Below are 20,083 nucleotides of genomic sequence, written 5' to 3'. Positions count from 1 at the left end.
AAGAAACTTGTAATTAGCGAAATGCAGCTGGAAGCAAAACTGGCTTGAGAGACAGACGTATCAGGTAATATCTACATAGGAGCTGCAGGTCACAGATTGGCTGTTAGAGTCAGCTGAGGCAAGGCACTACTAGGGGGCTCTGTGTAGAGAGGTGTCTCTCTAGAAGGGGCAAAGGGCCTATTTATAATATTTCTATGGGACCCACAAAGTTCTAACTATGCCCCTGGTAAAAAGACTAATGTTATATTCTGAATATACAAAGTCTTCTGAAAAAAACAAGGTATAACTTGTGTGGGTACTGCCCCCCAAAAAAATCAGTGATATTGATGTTGGAATGTGACGAGTGCTAATTTCAGAAAATGGCCTTAGCACAAGGGTAAAAAAAACCTCAGCAGCAAGGGGTTAATGGCTGAAAAGATCTATTACTGTGAAAAATCACTTAAAAATATATACAAGGTGCATAGCAGCCATGCAGAAAATGATTTCATATCTTCATGATAGGGTCATATATTTGGATAGGTTTGCACTCCAATGCTTTTTGCACAAGCCCTTCCTCTGTAGCCTCTGATCCATCCCCCTGAAATCTTGCACAGTGGTAATGATTATTTATCACATACCTTTTGTCAGACCTAAGTTTGGTCCCTTCTAATACTGCACCAAACACATTGGATCATTCATTTATTTTATACTTATATCAGCATACCCAACCTATGCCTCACTTTTGTCTTCTTTTACCCTTACCGAGGGCGTAGCTACCATAGGTGCAGGCAGTGAAGCTGCTATGGGGCCCAGGGTTACTTGAGAGGGGCACCTTTTGCCTGTCAAAGTTACATGTGTTATGTACATATTTTATCATTCGGTGGCACTTACAAATATTTGCCTTGGAGTCTGTAATCTATCTAGTTACGCCCCTGAACCTGTTCATTGTAATGTGGTATAAAATGAAATGGAGGGGAATTATAATGTTACATCATATAAACTGGGGGCCCTGAAATGTGGCACAATATGAAGTGAAGGAACTATAATGTGGCATAATATGAGCTGGGGATACTGTATGTCATAATGTAAATTGATACTGTGTGGCATTATGTGTACTGGCAGCCCTACAGTGTGAACTAGAGTGCTACTATGGTTCAGAAAATGAATTAAATCACTGCTATGGAGCATAATATAAACCATGGCCAGAAAATGAACTAGGGCACTATTATTAGGGATGCGCACTGAGCCATTTTTCAGGTTTTGTGTTTTGGTTTTGGATCTGGATCTCCTTCGTGTTTTGGATCTGGATTGGTTTTGACAAAACCACCCTTGAGGGTTTTGATTTTGGATCTGGATTTTTTTCGAAAAAATCATCAAAACAGCTAAAATAACAGAATTTGGGGGTGGTTTTTGTTCCTACAGTATTATTAACCTCAATAATATTAATTTCCACTTGTTTCCAGACTATTCTGAACACCTCACAGCTCACAATATTATTTTTATTGAGTTTAGGCCAAAAGGTTGCACGGAGGTAGCTGGACAGAGCAGCAGCAGCCCTTGGATGTATATATACTGGGAGGACAAAATATCTAAAAAAAATATTTATTTAAAAAAAATACATTAGGCAAGGCAGTTTACAAAAAGATGATTAAGGCAAAGATGAATAAAAAATGACAATATTTTAGATTGAATTTATTTAATATATTTTCATTTCAATTTATTTTAATTTAATTTATTTAATTTCATTTATTTAGAATCAAATTCTTTATTTCCTCCAAGATATCTTTGATATGCAGAAAGTTAACTAGATGAGTGTGGAGAGTTTATTTATATTCATTTAATTTAAATTTATCTAATTTATATTTATTATTAATATTATTAATCGAATTAATTACAATGTGGTGATAAGAAGAGTTCTGAAAATAGGACAATAGGACAATAAGTTATAATAAGAATATGAGCTACAGACACCACACCCTGAAATGAATGTATTCTGGGAGGATACAGCACAAAATATATATAAAAAAAGATGTCTTTTATTTTGGGTGGACTGACAGAACACCCCTAGATGGACAGAGAAGCTGCAGTCCCTGGATGTATACTGGGATGACACAGCACAAAATATTAATTTAAATCAAAATATATATTCTATTTTATATCACACACACCGCGGTTACAGTGTCGCACAAATGAGTCAAAAATATGTAGAAGTATTTTTTATATATCAAACCAGCGGTTACAGTGTCACACAAATGAATCAAAAATATATATAATAATTACACACTGCTGTTGACTACACCGACAGCATCGCACAATGCACTTATGAGTAGGAAATAATATACTGCAGTCTGACCAGCAGTGTTACAGTACAGTACTTATGAAAATAAAATAAAAATTATATAGTACACCGGCTTACAGCACACACAAAAAAATAGATGTTTTTTTAATAATTATAATTTTAGGCTTTTTGTTTTTAACTTTTATTACTTAAATTTTACGCTGGGGCGGAGTCCCTGGATTGATGGACAGATCACCCCTTTCAGATACAGCAGACAGAGCACACCTTATTTTTACTTTGCATCACACACAGAGGATATATAGCAGTAGTGTACGGCAGTACTGGTAGTCGTCACTGAGTGACGCACCAATAGAAATTATTTTTTGCTCTGGATCACACACAGAGGACGTATAGCAGTAGTATACGGCAGCCGCTGTACTAGTAGTCAGAGTGATGCACCAATATAAATATATTTCTTGCTTTGGATCACACACAGAGGATATATAGCAGTAGTGTACAGCAGTACTGGTAGTCGTTACTGAGAGACGCACCAATAGAAATATATTTTTTTGCTCTGGTACACACACAGAGGATATATAGCAGTAGTGTACGGCAGCCACAGAACTAGTAGTCAGAGTGACGCAACCCCTCTGCTCTCTCCTGCCCCCCTTCCCTAACCTTCCTAACCGATTACTGTATAGAATACAGCACAGAAGGAACACGTCCTTACTGTGCACTCTCCAAGTCCAGAGTGAATATGGACTATATATAGAATCCAAAATCCGTGAGATCCGACAGTGGGATGATGATATTTTGCCTCATTTTTGGATACAAGTTTGGTGCAAAAAATAAAGCCTGACTCAGATCCGGGCTCGGATCTCAAAATTCGGAGGGGTTTGGTTCTCAGGGAACCGAACACACTCATCCTTAATTATTATGGGGCATAAAATTAGCAACTGCTGTGGAGAGGTGTCTGCCTAGAAGCATTTGGGTAGGGGCCCCTTCAAAATGTTGGTATGGGGCCCACAAAGTTCTGGCTACGCCCTTGACCCTTACTATGAAGTAATGAAAGCAGGCTGTAACCGTAAAAATAGTTTTATAATCCTTACTCTGTGTCCTTTCCTACCTCAGTCCTTCCTTCCACTTATTTCCTTTAGCTGTACCAAACCATTCTTTAAAATGTGAAATATTCAGGAATTCTTCAGTACAATGTACTGGATGTGACTTTGATAAAACATTGTTTTCATTCTTTTTGTTCCTGTAATGTTATGTTGTATTAATGACCTGCCAAAACAAAGAATTATAAAAATGAAATGTAAGTTTTACATTTTCTATATATATATGTTTAACTGTTTTATTAGTGGAACTGAAAGAACAAATTTGTGCTTTCATTTCCATTCTGCATACGTGACCCGGCATACTGTACCTACAGAGACTGTCCCGGCAAGGTGTAAGAATTGCTGGGGCAGGTGAGTTATACATGGTATGTTTGACCCAAAGATTACTGACTCACAATCCCAGAAAAAACAGTAGATTATTACATTTATTTTTATTTTATAACCACTATTCCACTATAGCCTATGTTGGAAACTTCATTTTTAAAAAATTATGTTGCATCAACAAACAAAATTTCATACTGTAGGAGTAGGCAATAAGTTTACTTAACTTTGGAAATATACAATGTATTTAGCATTTATTTATCAATGTTTTCCTAGGTAAATACATTTCTTGATGGTTCTTCAGCTGGCACTGAAGTAATACTGGTAACAGATGGAGAGGATAATCTTAAGGAGTGCTTCGGTAGCATATCTGAGAGTGGTGCAATAATTCATGTAATAGCACTTGGGTCTGAGGCATCAGAAGACCTTGGAGAGATTGCAGACATGACTGGTAAGTTTAGTGGTCAAAGCCTGGCAATCCCCTTCTCAATAAAATTGTCTTCTATAATCAGTATTTTGATGTCAGAATAAGTGCAGTACATTCACTCAGTCCACCAACATCTCGAATCCTGCAGTAGGAATGCAGCACCAATTTTCCTAAGTCAATTAACTCAACTCACCCCTTATAATGGTGGTGGGAAATGCTGTCTCAGGTGTCATTTCAGAATAACCAATAAATGCTCCTTCATATTCAGAACTGATGACTGAGAGAGCCATGATATACTTTATGGATAACATCACTGTCATGTTATCAAGTTATTGGATGGGGGCTGTCATGTTTCAGGGGTAAAGTCACTCACTTATGTGTCTCCTGTATCTCCCTATAGATGGTCTGATATTCTGTGTTTTTCACTGGTATCCTCATGCGTCCTGCTCCGGAGCTGCACAACACTGCACTGGCTCTCTCTCTCTGAACTCTCACCGCCTCTGGTGCATGGGTGCCACTGCCACCATGTTGGGTTTGGTCAGCTGACTGTGGCTGCTCCAATAGGAACACTCCATCCTTTCAGCTGGCCCTGAGCGACAATCAGAAACCAGTAGCCCCTATTTAAACCTTTCTTGGTGTGCTGGCCAGTTGCCACTATAATGTCACTACTTTTGGATGCCTTCCTGGCTCAGCAGGACTTGTGTCAGTTACAGTACTCCCTGCTGTTGCTATACAGATCCCAACCTGGTTACTCCTGAATTGCCAGTTCCAGTCCAGTTATTCCTGCATTACCGGTTCCAGCTGGGTTACTGTCACTATACCGGTCCTACCCTGGTTAAGCCAGCGTTACCGGTTCCATCCCAGAGACTCTATACACTACCATTTCCAGCCTGGTTACCAGATGCACTCAAGTTCCCAATACCAGAACCCATCAAGCTAATTTCACAAGTAGCACAGGACCAGGTGGCTCACTCATGCCAGGCATCTCATCCCATTGAGGCTGGATGTATGAGGACACATTTGTATCCTCAATCTCCTTCTTGAGATACAGTACATTATTTCTGGAAAAGGCCTGCAGATTTATCCAAAGAAACTGCAGGCAATTCTAAATTGGTTCCTTCCCACTACTCTGAATCTGATGCAATGATTTCTTGGATTCACAAATTATTAATGCAAATTCATCAAGAACTTCTCAACTCATGCTGCTCCTATAACTGCTCTTATTCGTAATCATGATCCATCTCATTGGACAGAGGAAGCTAAATCAGCCTTACAATGTCTCAAAAAGGTCTTCATCTCTGCTTCTGTGTTAAGAAAACCAGATGTCTCCCGTCCTCTTATTTTGGAAGTTGATGCTTTAGCTGTAGGAGTGGGTTCTCTTTTGTCCCAATGATTTGAAGATGAACACCTTCGCTTGTGGATTTTTCTCTCATCAGCTCTTCCCATCTGAGAGAAACTTCTCCATTGGCAAATAAGAATTACTTGCAATTTTACTTGCCCTGGAGGAGTGGAGACATTTACTAGAAGGAGCTAAATATCCAGTTTTAATTATTGCAGACTTGATAAATCTCTGAAGTTAGCTCAGTGACTTAACCCTAGACAAGCAAGATGGACTCTGTTTTTCTCCCAGTTTGACCCGCACGTCACTGCTTCAAGGTAACCTTTCGGCCTGGCTCCAAAAATTGCAAAGCTAATGCCTTTTCTCATTCCATGGTCCAGAACGAAGATTCTTTGTCTACAGAAAAGCATCCCATCATTGATTATCTTTTCAGCAGTCAATATGGCTCCTACTTCACCTCCAAGGAAAATCTTTGTGACTCCTGCTCTCCACAAGAAACCTCTACAGTGGGCACATACATTTTGCCAAGCACTCTGGGGTCCAAAGACTCTCAAATGTATTCAGAGGTCCTACTGGTGTCCCACTTTCAAACAAGATGTGCAAGAATTAGCGGCTTCCTGTGTAGAGTGTGCGCAGCACAAAATCTCATGCCAAGCTCCTGCAGGGCAATGATAGTACAACCATTATCCATTCCTCATCAACCTTTCCATGGGCTTCATCACTGATCTAGCACTTTCAAACAAATATAATACCATCTGGGTTGTTGTCGACCGTTTTACTAAGACAGACCATTTCACATGTCTGACTGTTCTGTCCTTTGCTTCCAAACTGGCACAGCTGTTTTTCTAAGAGATCTTCAGGATTCACGGTTTAGCCACAGAAATTACATCTGATCGTGGAGTGCAATTTGTTGCCAAATTTTGCAGGTCCTTGTGTTCCACACTACAAGTGAAACTCAAATTCTCTTCAGCCTATCACACCCAAACAAATGGTCAGACCAAAAAGGTGACCCAAGATTTGAAAACATTTCTTCAACTCTATGTACAGTATCCTCTTCCGAAGACAATTGGGCCAAATGAATACCCTGTGTGAAATTCTCTCACATTAACCATTACTACTCCTCTAAAGGTTCCACTCCTTTCTGCACAGTGTATGGACTTCATCCTCATGTTCCTGAATTCCTATCTTCACCTATGGCTATTGTACCTGCTGCATATACCATGCTTGGACAATTCTCCAAGATTTGGAAGGAGGTTTGTTACTCACTTCTATAGGCTCAAGCCTCTATTTTTCCCACAGTTCACAAGTCCTCAAATCCAAGCCCCTGGTGATCGGTTGGGTTTCTGCTCGTAACTTGAGACTTAAGGTGCCTTCTATGAAGTTTGCCCCAACTTCATCAGTCCATTGCTAGTGGAACAATTCTTCAACTCTGCAGCCTGCAAACTAAGTAGCATAATTACCACAAATTTTGCAGATACAAAATTGTTTCCATACACGTGTCCCTTTTAGTAGTGTATGCAGGAATGTATGTAACATATGTGCTGGCTGCAAGCCACTGAACCCGGGACTCAGCATGCAACATAACTCCTACACTCAGAGCCGGCCTTAGCTATAGGCAGGCTAGGCATTTGCCTAGGGCATCCAAGCATGTCTAGGGGCATCCAAGCATGTCCCTGCAGTATCTCAAGTTGGAAGGGACAGTCTGCAAACTAACTGTTACTTTCCAAATGTATTCAATCAGTACTGGTATACACTGCTGTTTACATTTGTCAAATAAAAATGCACACTCTCCCTTAAAGTTCTTTAAACTCCCTCTGACATGCTTGAATGCCCCTGACTTGTGAGATCTCAGACAGACAGCAGAAGCCCAGTAATTGCAATTCCTAGACCTGTGACATTTTCACTGACTATATAAGGTTATTACTAAATGGCTCCTTATGATACCACATGTGTATTTGGAAGATTGCTTCACATTAATCTGACATCACCTATACTGTTTGTGCACATGCGGGAGGGGGACCCTGCCATCCTGTGTGTGTCCCTTATCCCTGTGCAAACCCCAGGTGTCTGCAGGGATATAACATGGGCATGTGTTCTCCCCACACTTTATTTCCTAGTCAGTCCATGCCGTAAAATTCCCCTGCCAGGATGGTATACCCTGTGAGGTCACATCCCTTGTACGGGTGCCCCTTTAACGGGTGTGAGCGCAAACATGCACCCACCCACCCACCCATCCTGCCATTCCCTATCTCACAAAACGCAGTCACGGATCCTGGGAGCTGCATGGGCGCACACACTGACTGCAAGCACGCCAGCAAGCAAAAGTAAGTTTTATCAAAAAAGCTACAAGTATTACTAATGTGGGGCATATGTGTAAGGTGCATTACTGTGTGGCATTATGTGTATTATGGACACTACTAATGTGGGGCATATGTGTAAGGTGCATTACAGTGTGGAATTACGTGTATTATGGGCATTACAGTGTGCCATTATGCAGGGTTGAACAGGCCCACAGGGTAACCCCCCGGTGGGCCCCACTGCCTCAGTGTTGCTGCGTCAGATGCAGAACTAGCGGCGGTGCTAGGGGGCACCAGACAAAATTTTGCCTAGGGCATCAAATTGGCTAGGGCCGGCTCTGCCTACACTCCTGTTAGCCCACCCACCGGCTCCCATTGACTAGTTTTCACAATTGTCTGGGGGCGGACTTTGAAGGAAAGTGGAGCCAAATGCAGCGTCCAAGGTTCAGCAGTTGCTGTAAGACATGCAGTGCTGCTGATCCCCAGGAACCTGCAGCCAGCACATATGTTACATACATCCCTGCATGTATGTTCATATATGCTGACCCACTCCACCCTGCACAATGTGGTGTGAGCTCCAGCTAGGGGCTGCAGCCACCACTGGCTCCTTTACATAATTTCTGCTGTGTGTATGCATTTTTTGAATTTTCTTTCTGTGAAAATACGTCTTAGATGCAAAGTAATGTAAAAGGATGCACAAGCAGCTTCTGCTGATTAAAATGATATGCGACATGCCTATGGCCCTCATTCCGAGTTGATCACTCGCTAGCTACTTTTTGCAGCCGTGCATACGTATAGTCGCCGCCCACGGGGGAGTGTATTTTCACTTTGCAAGTGTGCGATCGCATGTGCAGCTGAGCGGGATGAAAAAGTTTTTCGCAGTTTTTGAGTAGGTCTGAAATTACTCAGCCCTTGCGATGACTTCAGCCTGCCCGGTCCCGGAATTGACGGCAGACACCTACCCTGCAAACACCTGGACACATCTGCATTTTCCCTACCACTCCCAGAAAATGGTCAGTTGACACCCATAAACGCCCTCTTTCTGTCAATCTCCTTGCGAATGGAATCGGTGCTAGAAGCATTGTACAACAACAATGCTGTTTGTACCCATACGACGCGCCTGCGCATTGCGGTGCATGCGCATGCGCAATAGTAACCTGAACGCTGCGCTGCAAAAAACGGCAGCGTGTAATCAACTCGGAATGAGGCCCTATATTCTGTGTGTAATTGTGGCTCTATCTGCATTCGAAATGCCACGATACATAACATTTTGTATGCAAATACAGTGACAGTCACGCAACAGAATATAGGCATGCTGCATATCATTTTAATCAGCAGAAGCTGCGTGTGTGTCATATTATATTACTTTGCGTCTAAGACGCATTTTCGCAAAAAAATGCAAAAAAGATGCTCGGCGCAACCAAGTCACATGGCACACATGCGTCATGTGTAACATGACTTGTAGAGCACCGAGCAAAGATGTAAAAGGACTAATGATGTGATCACTCCACTTTGTCCCACTCAGTTCATAATTTGGTGGATGGGAAGGGTAACTTGCTGTCCCAGGAAATTGTGGGGACTCCCCAAAATTAAGAGAGTAGACAAATATGAGTTAACCACCCTATAAAAATATGTTAATATCAAGCTTCAAATTTGACCAATCTTTACCTGTATATAGTAATACAAAATATTTTGTTTTTCAGGGGGACAAAAACATTTTGCAAGTGATAAAGTTGATGCTAATGACTTGATAGATGCCTTCAGTGAAATCTCAAATGGAAATGGTGATGTGACTCAGCAGCCTATCCAGGTATCATAGGGCTATTGCTTTAACATGAATTTATTTTGCATTAATTCAGCAATACTTCATTTGATAATTGTGAGTGGAGAAATCTCTTGTTTACTGTATGTGCGGTTTTTATGTCATCATCTTTTTTGAATTTGGTGGAGCAAAATAATCTCTTTATATCGGGCGCTAATAGTATTTTCTGTTAAAAAACATTTTGAATATAGTAAAACTCAGCTGCAAAAAGTTAATGACCTGGGGTTCACAGGTCAAATAAATTACACTGGACCACCCAAGTGCAATTAACCACAAAACTCCAATTTGAAAAAACTCTTGCGCTATAGTTATATAATTACAAGATATGGCTGACAAGAATGACAAACTCCTGATAAATTCAAAATATATTTACTATTGTATAAATTATCATATAATAAAACAAGACCGGTCTTTAAAACATCAAAAAATAATAACAAATATGTATACTTTCTAATACATGGAGGTGGACTTAAGCATACTCTGTGCACAGACGTGTAAAAAAACAAGCTCTATAGCTATATGGCTTAATGAGGTCAAAGAATGTTTTGAATCAAGTGTGGCTGCTGGTAAGACCCATATATTAATTGTTCCCAATGGATAGTCACTTTGTATCAAAGATCTTTATGATGTGAAGATCCAACATGTAACAATAGAATGGATATGAGCTTTTTGTAACCGGAAACTTTACGTGAGATGTGAGCAAGTGGTATCAGCACAAATGCATCCCGACGACCACCGCAGTGGCTTGGAGCTGCGGGAAATAAAGGCACCTGCAATGGCGCCCGCTGTGATTTAACCTGCTCAGTCGCGATGCTCCACGAGTATCCACCTCTACGTGCCGTTTGCAGGCACCGGTCAGCGGCTCCTCTTTGTATGAAAACAAATTCCAGGCAGAAGAATGCTGCAGCCAGTTCGTGATATGGGTCTAACTTCAGCTGGGGTCCAACAGAATCAACTTCTGACGCGTTTCGCTCCTCCCACAGGGGCTTCCTCAAAGAATGAATATCTACAGTCCAGGGACCCTTTTTATATGGCTGGTATCAAATGCCATTGGTAAATTGGGTGATGAATTCACATCACCTGTTAATACACCTGCTTAGCCACCTCCTAGTCCAACCTCCTTAATTGAGACTCCTAACAGTCCTATTAACCCAATGTGCAAAGGATATATACCTTGCTCAAATTAAATTAATTAAACTTCTGAATACAATCTTAGGGAAATAATTATACTCATACAAATAAATATACTCATATACATAAAAAACAAGTTTCAGTGCCCGCTTTGTAAAAAATGTTTTATATATAATGCTTCAAAAATGCAAACTATAATGCATTTGAGCTTTCCTCTATTATAAAACATATAAATATTTTAGTCTACATGGTAAATCGAACCTACGACCTCCTGCTTCTTATCCCGTTACGTTACCACTCCTCTATCTCTTCCACCCAAATACGTTGCACTGTGTTAAAGCTTATATAGAAAAAATCCCTCATCAGTTAAACAATCACTATGACACACATTACTATGCTTGAATCACGGAAAATCTCGACACCAAATGTTTTATAAAGAGAAATGGCAACTCATTATATGTCAATAGTTATTTCAAATAAACTATTGAATTCTTCAATGAAAAATTAAAAAATTAAAAAATACTTAATATATCTACATAGGAATCTTCATACATAACGAATTGAACTTCCCTCTTGGGAATCGAACTCCCAACCCAATCGTTCAAGGTCTAGATTTCTACTAATCTCCCATCTTCCAGATGCCATTTCTAATGTAACTCAAGAATGATGTTAAACTCTGGTAATTGTACAATTACCAGAGTTTAACATCATTCTTGAGTTACATTAGAAATGGCATCTGGAAGATGGGAGATTAGTAGAAATCTAGACCTTGAACGATTGGGTTGGGAGTTCGATTCCAAAGAGGGAAGTTCAATTCGTTATGTATGAAGATTCCTATGTAGATTTGATACCAGCCATATAAAAAGGGTCCCTGGACTGTAGATATTCATTCTTTGAGGAAGCCCCTGTGGGAGGAGCGAAACGCGTCAGAAGTTGATTCTGTTGGACCCCAGCTGAAGTTAGACCCATATCACGAACTGGCTGCAGCATTCTTCTGCCTGTAATTTGTTTTCATACAAAGAGGAGCCGCTGACCGGTGCCTGCAAACGGCACGTAGAGGTGGATACTCGTGGAGCATCGCGACTGAGCAGGTTAAATCACAGCGGGCGCCATTGCAGGTGCCTTTATTTCCCGCAGCTCCAAGCCACTGCGGTGGTCGTCGGGATGCATTTGTGCTGATACCACTTGCTCACATCTCACGTAAAGTTTCCGGTTACAAAAAGCTCATATCCATTCTATTATTACATGTTGGATCTTCACATCATAAAGATCTTTGATACAAAGTGACTATCCATTGGGAACAATTAATATATGGGTCTTACCAGCAGCCACACTTGATTCAAAACATTCTTTGACCTCATTAAGCCATATAGCTATAGAGCTTGTTTTTTTACACGTCTGTGCACAGAGTATGCTTAAGTCCACCTCCATGTATTAGAAAGTATACATATTTGTTATTATTTTTTGATGTTTTAAAGACCGGTCTTGTTTTATTATATGATAATTTATACAATAGTAAATATATTTTGAATTTATCAGGAGTTTGTCATTCTTGTCAGCCATATCTTGTAATTATATAACTATAGCGCAAGAGTTTTTTCAAATTGGAGTTTTGGAGCAAAATAATGCTGCAATTCGTTTTTTTTATTTTGTAACTACATATTTAATACGTTTTGTGACAAAAAAATCACACACTTTTACATCTAACTAAAAATTAAGTTATGAATATATTAATTCAGCTAAGCAATTTACTTTGTTATAGTTACTACTCCGCAATGACAGCACCAATTTTGATGGTTCAGGTGTCACTCGATAAGGTGTGTGATGTAAATGTGCAATAAGGTCACATCATTTTGATAAATGGTCAGATTGTAGAGGGATAATGAGTCAAAGTTGTAATTTTTTTTCCATAGAAAAAAGCATTGAGTAGGGGTGCTTTTCACCTTTGGGTTGTATATTGAAGCGAAGCCTTGCCAATTTTAATTCTGCCCAAAATTTAGTTGCTATAATGAATTCTTTCTAACACAGAAAAACACAGTATACAGTAAACTTTCGGGATACAGTTAAATTTCAGGATACAGTAAACTTACAGGATACAGTAAACTTTAGAAGAACGCATTGTAGACCACACACTAAAAAACGTTTTCTCGATTTCAAGCAACGCGGTTGACTAGTGCATATTATTTGTACTATTCAATTGGGAGTGACGTTTAGCAAAGTAAAAAATTTGCTTACCTCGCTCACAATTTTTCGATTACCATGGGTATGCATGCTCACGATACCCACAGTATCCAATAAAAAAAATGGTCACAGAGTTTGTCAAAATAGAAAACCGTCTCCGGGGGTCTCCTTGGCTCCTGGTGGCCTCCACTCCTGCTAGGGGGGGTCACACACACAGGGGGGTCAAACACAGACACACACACATTACTTACACACTCACAGAGACTCATACAGTCTTGCAAACACTCAAACACCTCACATACCGCTCCTGCAGAAGACCCAGCTCCCGACGTTGGAAGAAGACCTCGCTTTAAAAGGTGAGTAATTATAGACTATTTAAGCTAATTGGAAGCTTCCAATTGCTTAATTAGTTCTCATGGGGGCTGCCTCCAGGGTGCCAGAGCAAGTCCAGAAATTTTTCCTAAAAATAACGATTTTAGGAAAAATCAGACTTACTCTTGAGGTACGTGAAAAAGATGCAGTGATTTTTATAGAAATCACTGCGTCTCATTTTCAGTCCCCTGACTTATACCAAAAACCCTGCAGCCAGTGGCGTAACTACTGCCCCCGCAGTCCTCGCGGTGGCTTGGGGGCGAGGGGCTGCGGGGGCGCCACTGATTTACAGCAGACTGACATGCGGACGAGCGTCCGCATGTCAGTCTGCAGTCTCCTTCCCTCCGCCGCTTTTTGGAGGGACACGGAGGGCACACAGCGCGCCTCCCTGTGTCCCTCCTGCTGCATCATCTCCGGCGGCCGCGGGTCTAATAGGGGGAAGTGCCGTCCGTGAGCTCTAATTGGCTCACGAACCGGCACTTCCCCCTATTAGACCCGCGGCCGCCGGAGATGATGCAGCAGGAGGGACACAGGAGAGACGAGCTGTTCCCTCCGTGTCCCTCCAAAAAGCGGCGGGGTGGTGGGGGGGGGTGATAATATCTGGCACTGGGGGCATATATGGCACGGGGGGGGGAGAGAGGAATATCTGGCACTGGGGCATTTCTGGCACCGGGGGGAATATCTGGCACTGGGGGCATATCTGGCACTGGGGGGGATATCTGGCACTGGGGGCATATATGGCACGGGGGGGGGAGGAATATCTGGCACTGGGGCATTTCTGGCACTGGGGGGAATATCTGGCACTGGGGGGGGGATATCTGGCAATGGGGCATATATGGCACTGGGGGGGAATATCTGGCACTGGGGGCATATATGGCACTGGGGGGGGATATCTGGCACTGGGGCATATATGGCACTGGGGGGAATATCTGGCACTGGGGGGGGATATCTGGCACTGGGGCATATATGGCACTGGGGGGAATATCTGGCACTGGGGGGGGGGGATATCTGGCACTGGGGCATATATGGCACTGGGGGGGAATATCTGGCACTGGGGGCATATATGGCACTGGGGGGGATATCTGGCACTGGGGGCATATATGGCACGGGGGGAATATCTGGCACTGGGGGGAATATCTGGCACTGGGGGCATATATGGCACGGGGGGCATATATGGCACGGGGGGAATATCTGGCACTGGGGGGGAATATCTGGCACTGGGGGCATATATGGCATTGGGGGCATATTTGGCACTGGGGGGGAATATATGGCACTGGGGGCATATCTGGCACTGGGGGCATATGTGGCACTGGGGGGGGGAATATCTGGCACTGGGGGCATATGTGGCACTGGGGGGGTATATGTGTACCTGGCACATGGGGGGGACAACTATATTTGGCACTGGGGCATGTAAGTACCTGGCACCGTGGGGGAATATCTGGCACTGGGGTCATATGTGGCACTGGGAGCACAGCCCTAGCAACAAGGACTACCTCCTAGCAACGAGCATGACACCCAGTGCATGAAACACCTGGCAACGAGCATGACACCCAGTGCATGAAACACCTGGCAACGAGCATGACACCCAGTGCATGAAACCCCTGGCAACGAGCATGACACCCTGAGCATGAAAACCCCTGGCACCGTGCATGGAACCAAGAGCATGAAACCCCTGGCAACGAGCATGACACCCAGTGCATGAAACCCCTGACAACGAGCAGGTAATTGAAAAGTAATTATAAGCCTTACTGTAGGACTTAATGTGTAATGGGCATTACGGTGTGTGGCATAATGTATCACGGACATTGCGGTGTGTGTCATAATGTGTCACAGGCATTACGGTGTATGGTATACTATATCGCGGGCATTGTGATATGTGGTATAATGTCTCAGGGTCATTGCAGTGTGTGGCATAATGTATCACGGACATTGCGGTGTGTGTCATAATGTGTCAGGCATTACGGTGTGTGGTATACTATATCACGGGCATTGTGGTATGTGGTATAATGTCTCAGGGTCATTGCAGTGTGGCATAATACATAACGGGCATTGCGATGTGTGGCATAGGGTATAACGGGCAGGGCATTGCGGTATGTGTCACAGGCATTACGGTGTATGGTATACTATATCACGGGCATTGTGGTATAATGTCTCAAGGTCATTGCAGTGTGTGGCATAATGTGTCACAGGCATTGTATGTGCTATAATGTATCGGGCATTGCAGTGTGTGGCATAATGTATCACGGACATTGCGGTGTGTGTCATAATGTGTCACAGACATTGTATGTGCTATAATGTATCAGGGGCATTGCAGTGTGTAGCATAATGTATAACAGGCATTGCGATTCCTGTCATAATGTGTCACAGGCATTACGGTGTGTGGCATAATGTGTCACAGACATTACGGTGTGTGGCATAATGTGTCGGGGGCATTACAGTGTGTGCATATTGTGTCGTGCATTATTGTGTGCGGCATAATGTCTAAGGGCCATTGCAGTATGTGGCATAATGTATACTGGGCATTACTATAAGGAGGAAAAATGACAAATAATGTAAGGGGCATGAATCAGGATTATTTTTCTTTCCTGTGGTGGCCAACGTATGGGCGTGCAGGTTGCAAAACTGGGGTATAAGGTAGTCTTTTCCTGCAATGCCATACCCCTTTATGCGAAACCACGCCCAGTCCAACAAAACCACGCCCCTTATTTTGGCGCGCGCGCGCATATTTATCCCTTTCTTGCTCCCAATTACGGAGCATGAAGGGGGGGGGGGGGGGGGGGGCGCCGAAGAATTTTTTGGCTTGGGGGAGAAAAATTTCTAGTTACGCCACTGCCTGCAGCTGCGGGAAAAACCCTGCGCCATGGGATTTCCCACCTGCAATTGAATCTGACCCTATGTCTATTTAGGATACTGTTTCCAAGAAACACTAACAAAAAGTAATAGAAGAGTGAGATGATTGAATAACTCATTTTTAAACTTTGACTGTGTTGCTTGAATATACAGTATAGCAAATATTATGTATGCCTTTTTTAACTGCAGTGTTTGATGCCACATCGCATTATGGATACAGTAAATTCTCGGGATACAGTAAACTTTAGATGAATGCATCGTTTGATTCCACGTCACATCCTACACTTAGATAATATTATTATGGATATTGCCTTGCCTCTTGCTCTGGTGCCTTTCCCTTGCTAGACCTCAGAGCTGAATTAACAGCAGGACAGGCAGGACGGTCACTCAGGGTTTGCACATACTGGGAGACTCCCATACATAGCTACATCACTAGCATGGAGAGCACTGTAGAATATGTGAACTGGGGCTTCTGTGTGGCATATTATGAACTGGGGGAACTATAGTGTGTTTAACACATTTGTGGCTCTGGAAGCATATACACAATATACTTTCACTGCAGTGGCGGAACTAGCGAGCGGTGGGCCCAGGTGCGACAAAATGCTTTGCCCCCCCCCCATCCCATCCAAGTCCACCCCCTCAACCCTGGAGAGGATCTGATGAGGGGGACCTGCTCAGGGCCAGAGAAATGGATACCTAGCAACAATGGTGTAACTAGACATTTTAGCACTGTATGCAAGAAACGGCATCGGAACACCCCACCCCTGCATGCAAAACAGGGGCAGTGCGCTCCTTTGTCGTGCGCAAAAATACATAGGGGCGTGGCTTCGTGGGGAAGGGGTGTGGCCACAAAATAATACCAATTCATAAAACGGTGCACAGTAGTCTCCATTATTCAAATTACGCCGCACAGTAGCACCACTACACCAGGTAGAGACCCTTTTACACCTTAGGGTGGACAGATTCCCCTTTTTACACATTACGGCAGACAGCGTCCCCTTTTTAAACATGGCAGCAGACAGCGTCCCCTTTTTACACATGGCAGCAGACAGCGTCCTCTTTTTACACATTACGGCAGACAGCGTGCCCTTGTTACACATTACGGCAGACAGCGTCCTCTTTTTACACATTACAGCAGACAGCGTGCCCTTGTTACACATTATGGCAGACAGCGTCCCCTTTTTACACATTACGGCAGACAGCGTGCCCTTTTTACACATCAGGGCAGACAGCGTGCCCTTGTTACACATTACGGCAGACAGCGTGCCCTTTTTACACATTACGGAAGACAGCGTGCCCTTTTTACACATTACGGCAGACAGCGTGCCCTTGCTACACATTACGGCAGACAGCGTGCCCTTTTTACACATTACGGCAGGCAGATTCCCCCTTTTTACACATTACGGCAGACAGCGTCCCCTTTTTACACATTACGGCAGACAGCGTGCCCTTTTTACACATTACGGCAGACAGCGTGCCCTTTTTACACATTAGGGCAGACAGCGTGCCCTTGTTACACATTACATCAGACAGCGTGCCCTTTTTACACATTACGGAAGACAGCGTGCCCTTTTTACACATTACGGCAGACAGCGTGCCCTAGTTACACATTACGGCAGACAGCGTGCCCTTTTTACACATTACGGCAGACAGCGTGCCCTTTTTACACATTACGGCAGGCAGATTCCCCCTTTTTACACATTACGGCTGGCAGACTCCCCCTTTTTACACATTACGGCAGACAGTCCCCCTTTTTAGAAAGAAAGAAAGAAAGAAAGAAAGAAAGAAAGAAAGAAAGAAAGAAAGAAAGAAAGAAAGAATGAATTATACGTACCGTCTCCACTGGCTCGGGCTCCTCGGTGCAGCTTCTGGCAGAGATCATGATTCCCGGGCAGGAGAGAAGGAAGAGGAGGGAGGTGGAGGAGGGAGCCGCAGCAGCGCTGTGGTATTGGTGGAGGCACTGCTGCTGCTGTCCCAGTCCTTCACCTCAACATCCTCAGAATGTCAGAATATCGACATTTCACATGACGACATTATGATACTGATGACACCACCACTACTATTACTTCTGCTACCTCTATTACTACCACCACAGGAAGCAGTTAGCTTACCGACATACGAGATCCCGGCAGTCAATATACCAACACCGGGATCCCAAGGGAGTACGCATTGCCGGTGTCAAGATACCGGCACTGCTCGGGATGCCAGCGTCATATTACTAACAGCTGGCATTCCGAATGTCCTCACATCGGGACGCACTACCATGCCGGGAGGGCTAGGTGAGGGACCGGGAAGGGAGGGTTAGGCACATAGAGGGGGAGGTTAGGGTTAGGCATCAAGTGGGGAGGGTTAGGTTTAGGCAACGGGTTAGAGAGGGTTGGGGTTAGGCACCACCGGGGAGGGTTATGGTTAGTCATCCATAAGGGAGGGTTAGGATTAGGGTACGGTGAACAGAAGTATTAGGGCCCTTAATGGGGGCTGTCGGGATTCTGATGGACGGGATGCCGCTGTCGGGCATTATTGTTCACGCAACACAAGCCAAGCATCAGTAATGAGGTCAATATGTCAATCCCCTTTTCTACTTTTTAAGGGTGGCTTATTAAAATTCTGATTTTGTAGTTTTCCTATTTCCCACCTGAAGAATACCTATGTTGAATTTCAGCTTCCTAACGTATCGGGAAGTAAGAGAATTAGTGATGAGTCAGTCAGTTAGTCAGTGAGTGAGGGCTTTTGCATTTTCAAATATATATATATATATATATATATTCCCCACGGACCGGCACTCCCTCCTCCGTTTGCTACAATGGCTCCGGTGCCCTCCAAGAAAATCCTCATAAACAATGAAAAAGAGGCGGCACTCGGAGACTTAAAAGTTCAAATAGTGTATTCAGCAAAACAACCAACGTTTCGGGGTCAGATGCACCCCTTTGTCAAGGTGCACCCCTTTTTCAGTGTATATATATATATATATAGATAGATATATATATTTTTTTTTTAACTAGACTATAAAAAAAATATGCTATTCATATGGGATATACTTTGTTCTTTGTTTATGCTCAAACTAGTGTGGAACATATATATATATATATATATCTCTGGATACGACCGGCACTCCAACAGCATGTAGTTGTATACCAGGGTGCCTTCCCGTGGCACTGCAAGGCCCAGCAAACAAAGAAGATATAGGGCGGCACTCCAATGGTTTTGTGAAAAAGAAAGCTCACTGAGGCAGCATAGTTATTATCAACGTTTCAGGTGTCTTTATTCACACCTTTCGTCAGGAAGGTGTGAATAAAGACACCTGAAACGTTGATAATAACTATGCTGCCTCAGTGAGCTTTCTTTTTCACAAAACCATTGGAGTGCCGCCCTATATCTTCTTTATATATATATATATATATATGTATGTATTGGGGGGTCCCTGCACTCTCACTTAACATAGATAAGTGGTGGGGTGCCAGTCAGAGTCCAATCCCGTAGGGTATGCTCACAGGACCGTCTTTTCCACACCCCCATTCAGGACGACCAATAGCGATTAAATTCAGACTGCACTGTCTGATGGATCACCTCATTTATATCCTTACCTGTCCATGTGGACTTTACTATGTTGGGATGACCTCCAGGCGATTCAGAGACAGGATGGCAAATCACAGAACCTCTATCCATCAAGCAATCATAACCGGTACAGCGACATTACCAGTAGCGCGACACTTTCTGCTATCAAGACATCAGGTATCGGATCTCAGAACAAAACTTATTGATTGGATACCTCCACCACCCCGAGGGGGGGACCATATCCTGTTGCTTAAGAAGAGGGAGAGTTCATGGATCCATAGATTGGACACCATTGCCCCTAGGGGCATGAATGAAAATAACCCATTGTCAATTTTCTTAAAATAACTGTGAACCCCTCATTTTTCTTCATAAATCTGAACTCCTATGTCTAATCAATTTTTTTTCCAATATAC

At 43.1% G+C, this 20,083-nt stretch overlaps 1 protein-coding gene across 1 annotated transcript in view; it reads left to right on the top strand.

Moving 5' to 3' along the window:
- Positions 1-20,083, top strand: part of LOC134958768 (calcium-activated chloride channel regulator 1-like) — a 195,581-nt gene that overhangs the window by 101,902 nt on the left and 73,596 nt on the right. Inside the window, exons 8-9 of the mRNA XM_063941504.1 lie at positions 3,973-4,147; positions 9,463-9,569. Coding sequence (XP_063797574.1) covers positions 3,973-4,147; positions 9,463-9,569 — 282 coding nt within the window. The remainder of the gene's footprint in view (positions 1-3,972; positions 4,148-9,462; positions 9,570-20,083) is intronic.

The sequence above is a fragment of the Pseudophryne corroboree genome, chromosome 9, assembly GCF_028390025.1.
Source record: "Pseudophryne corroboree isolate aPseCor3 chromosome 9, aPseCor3.hap2, whole genome shotgun sequence".
NCBI lineage: Eukaryota > Metazoa > Chordata > Amphibia > Anura > Myobatrachidae > Pseudophryne > Pseudophryne corroboree.
Note: the sequence above shows the minus strand (reverse complement) of the source record. Positions and strands in the feature narration are given on the sequence as shown.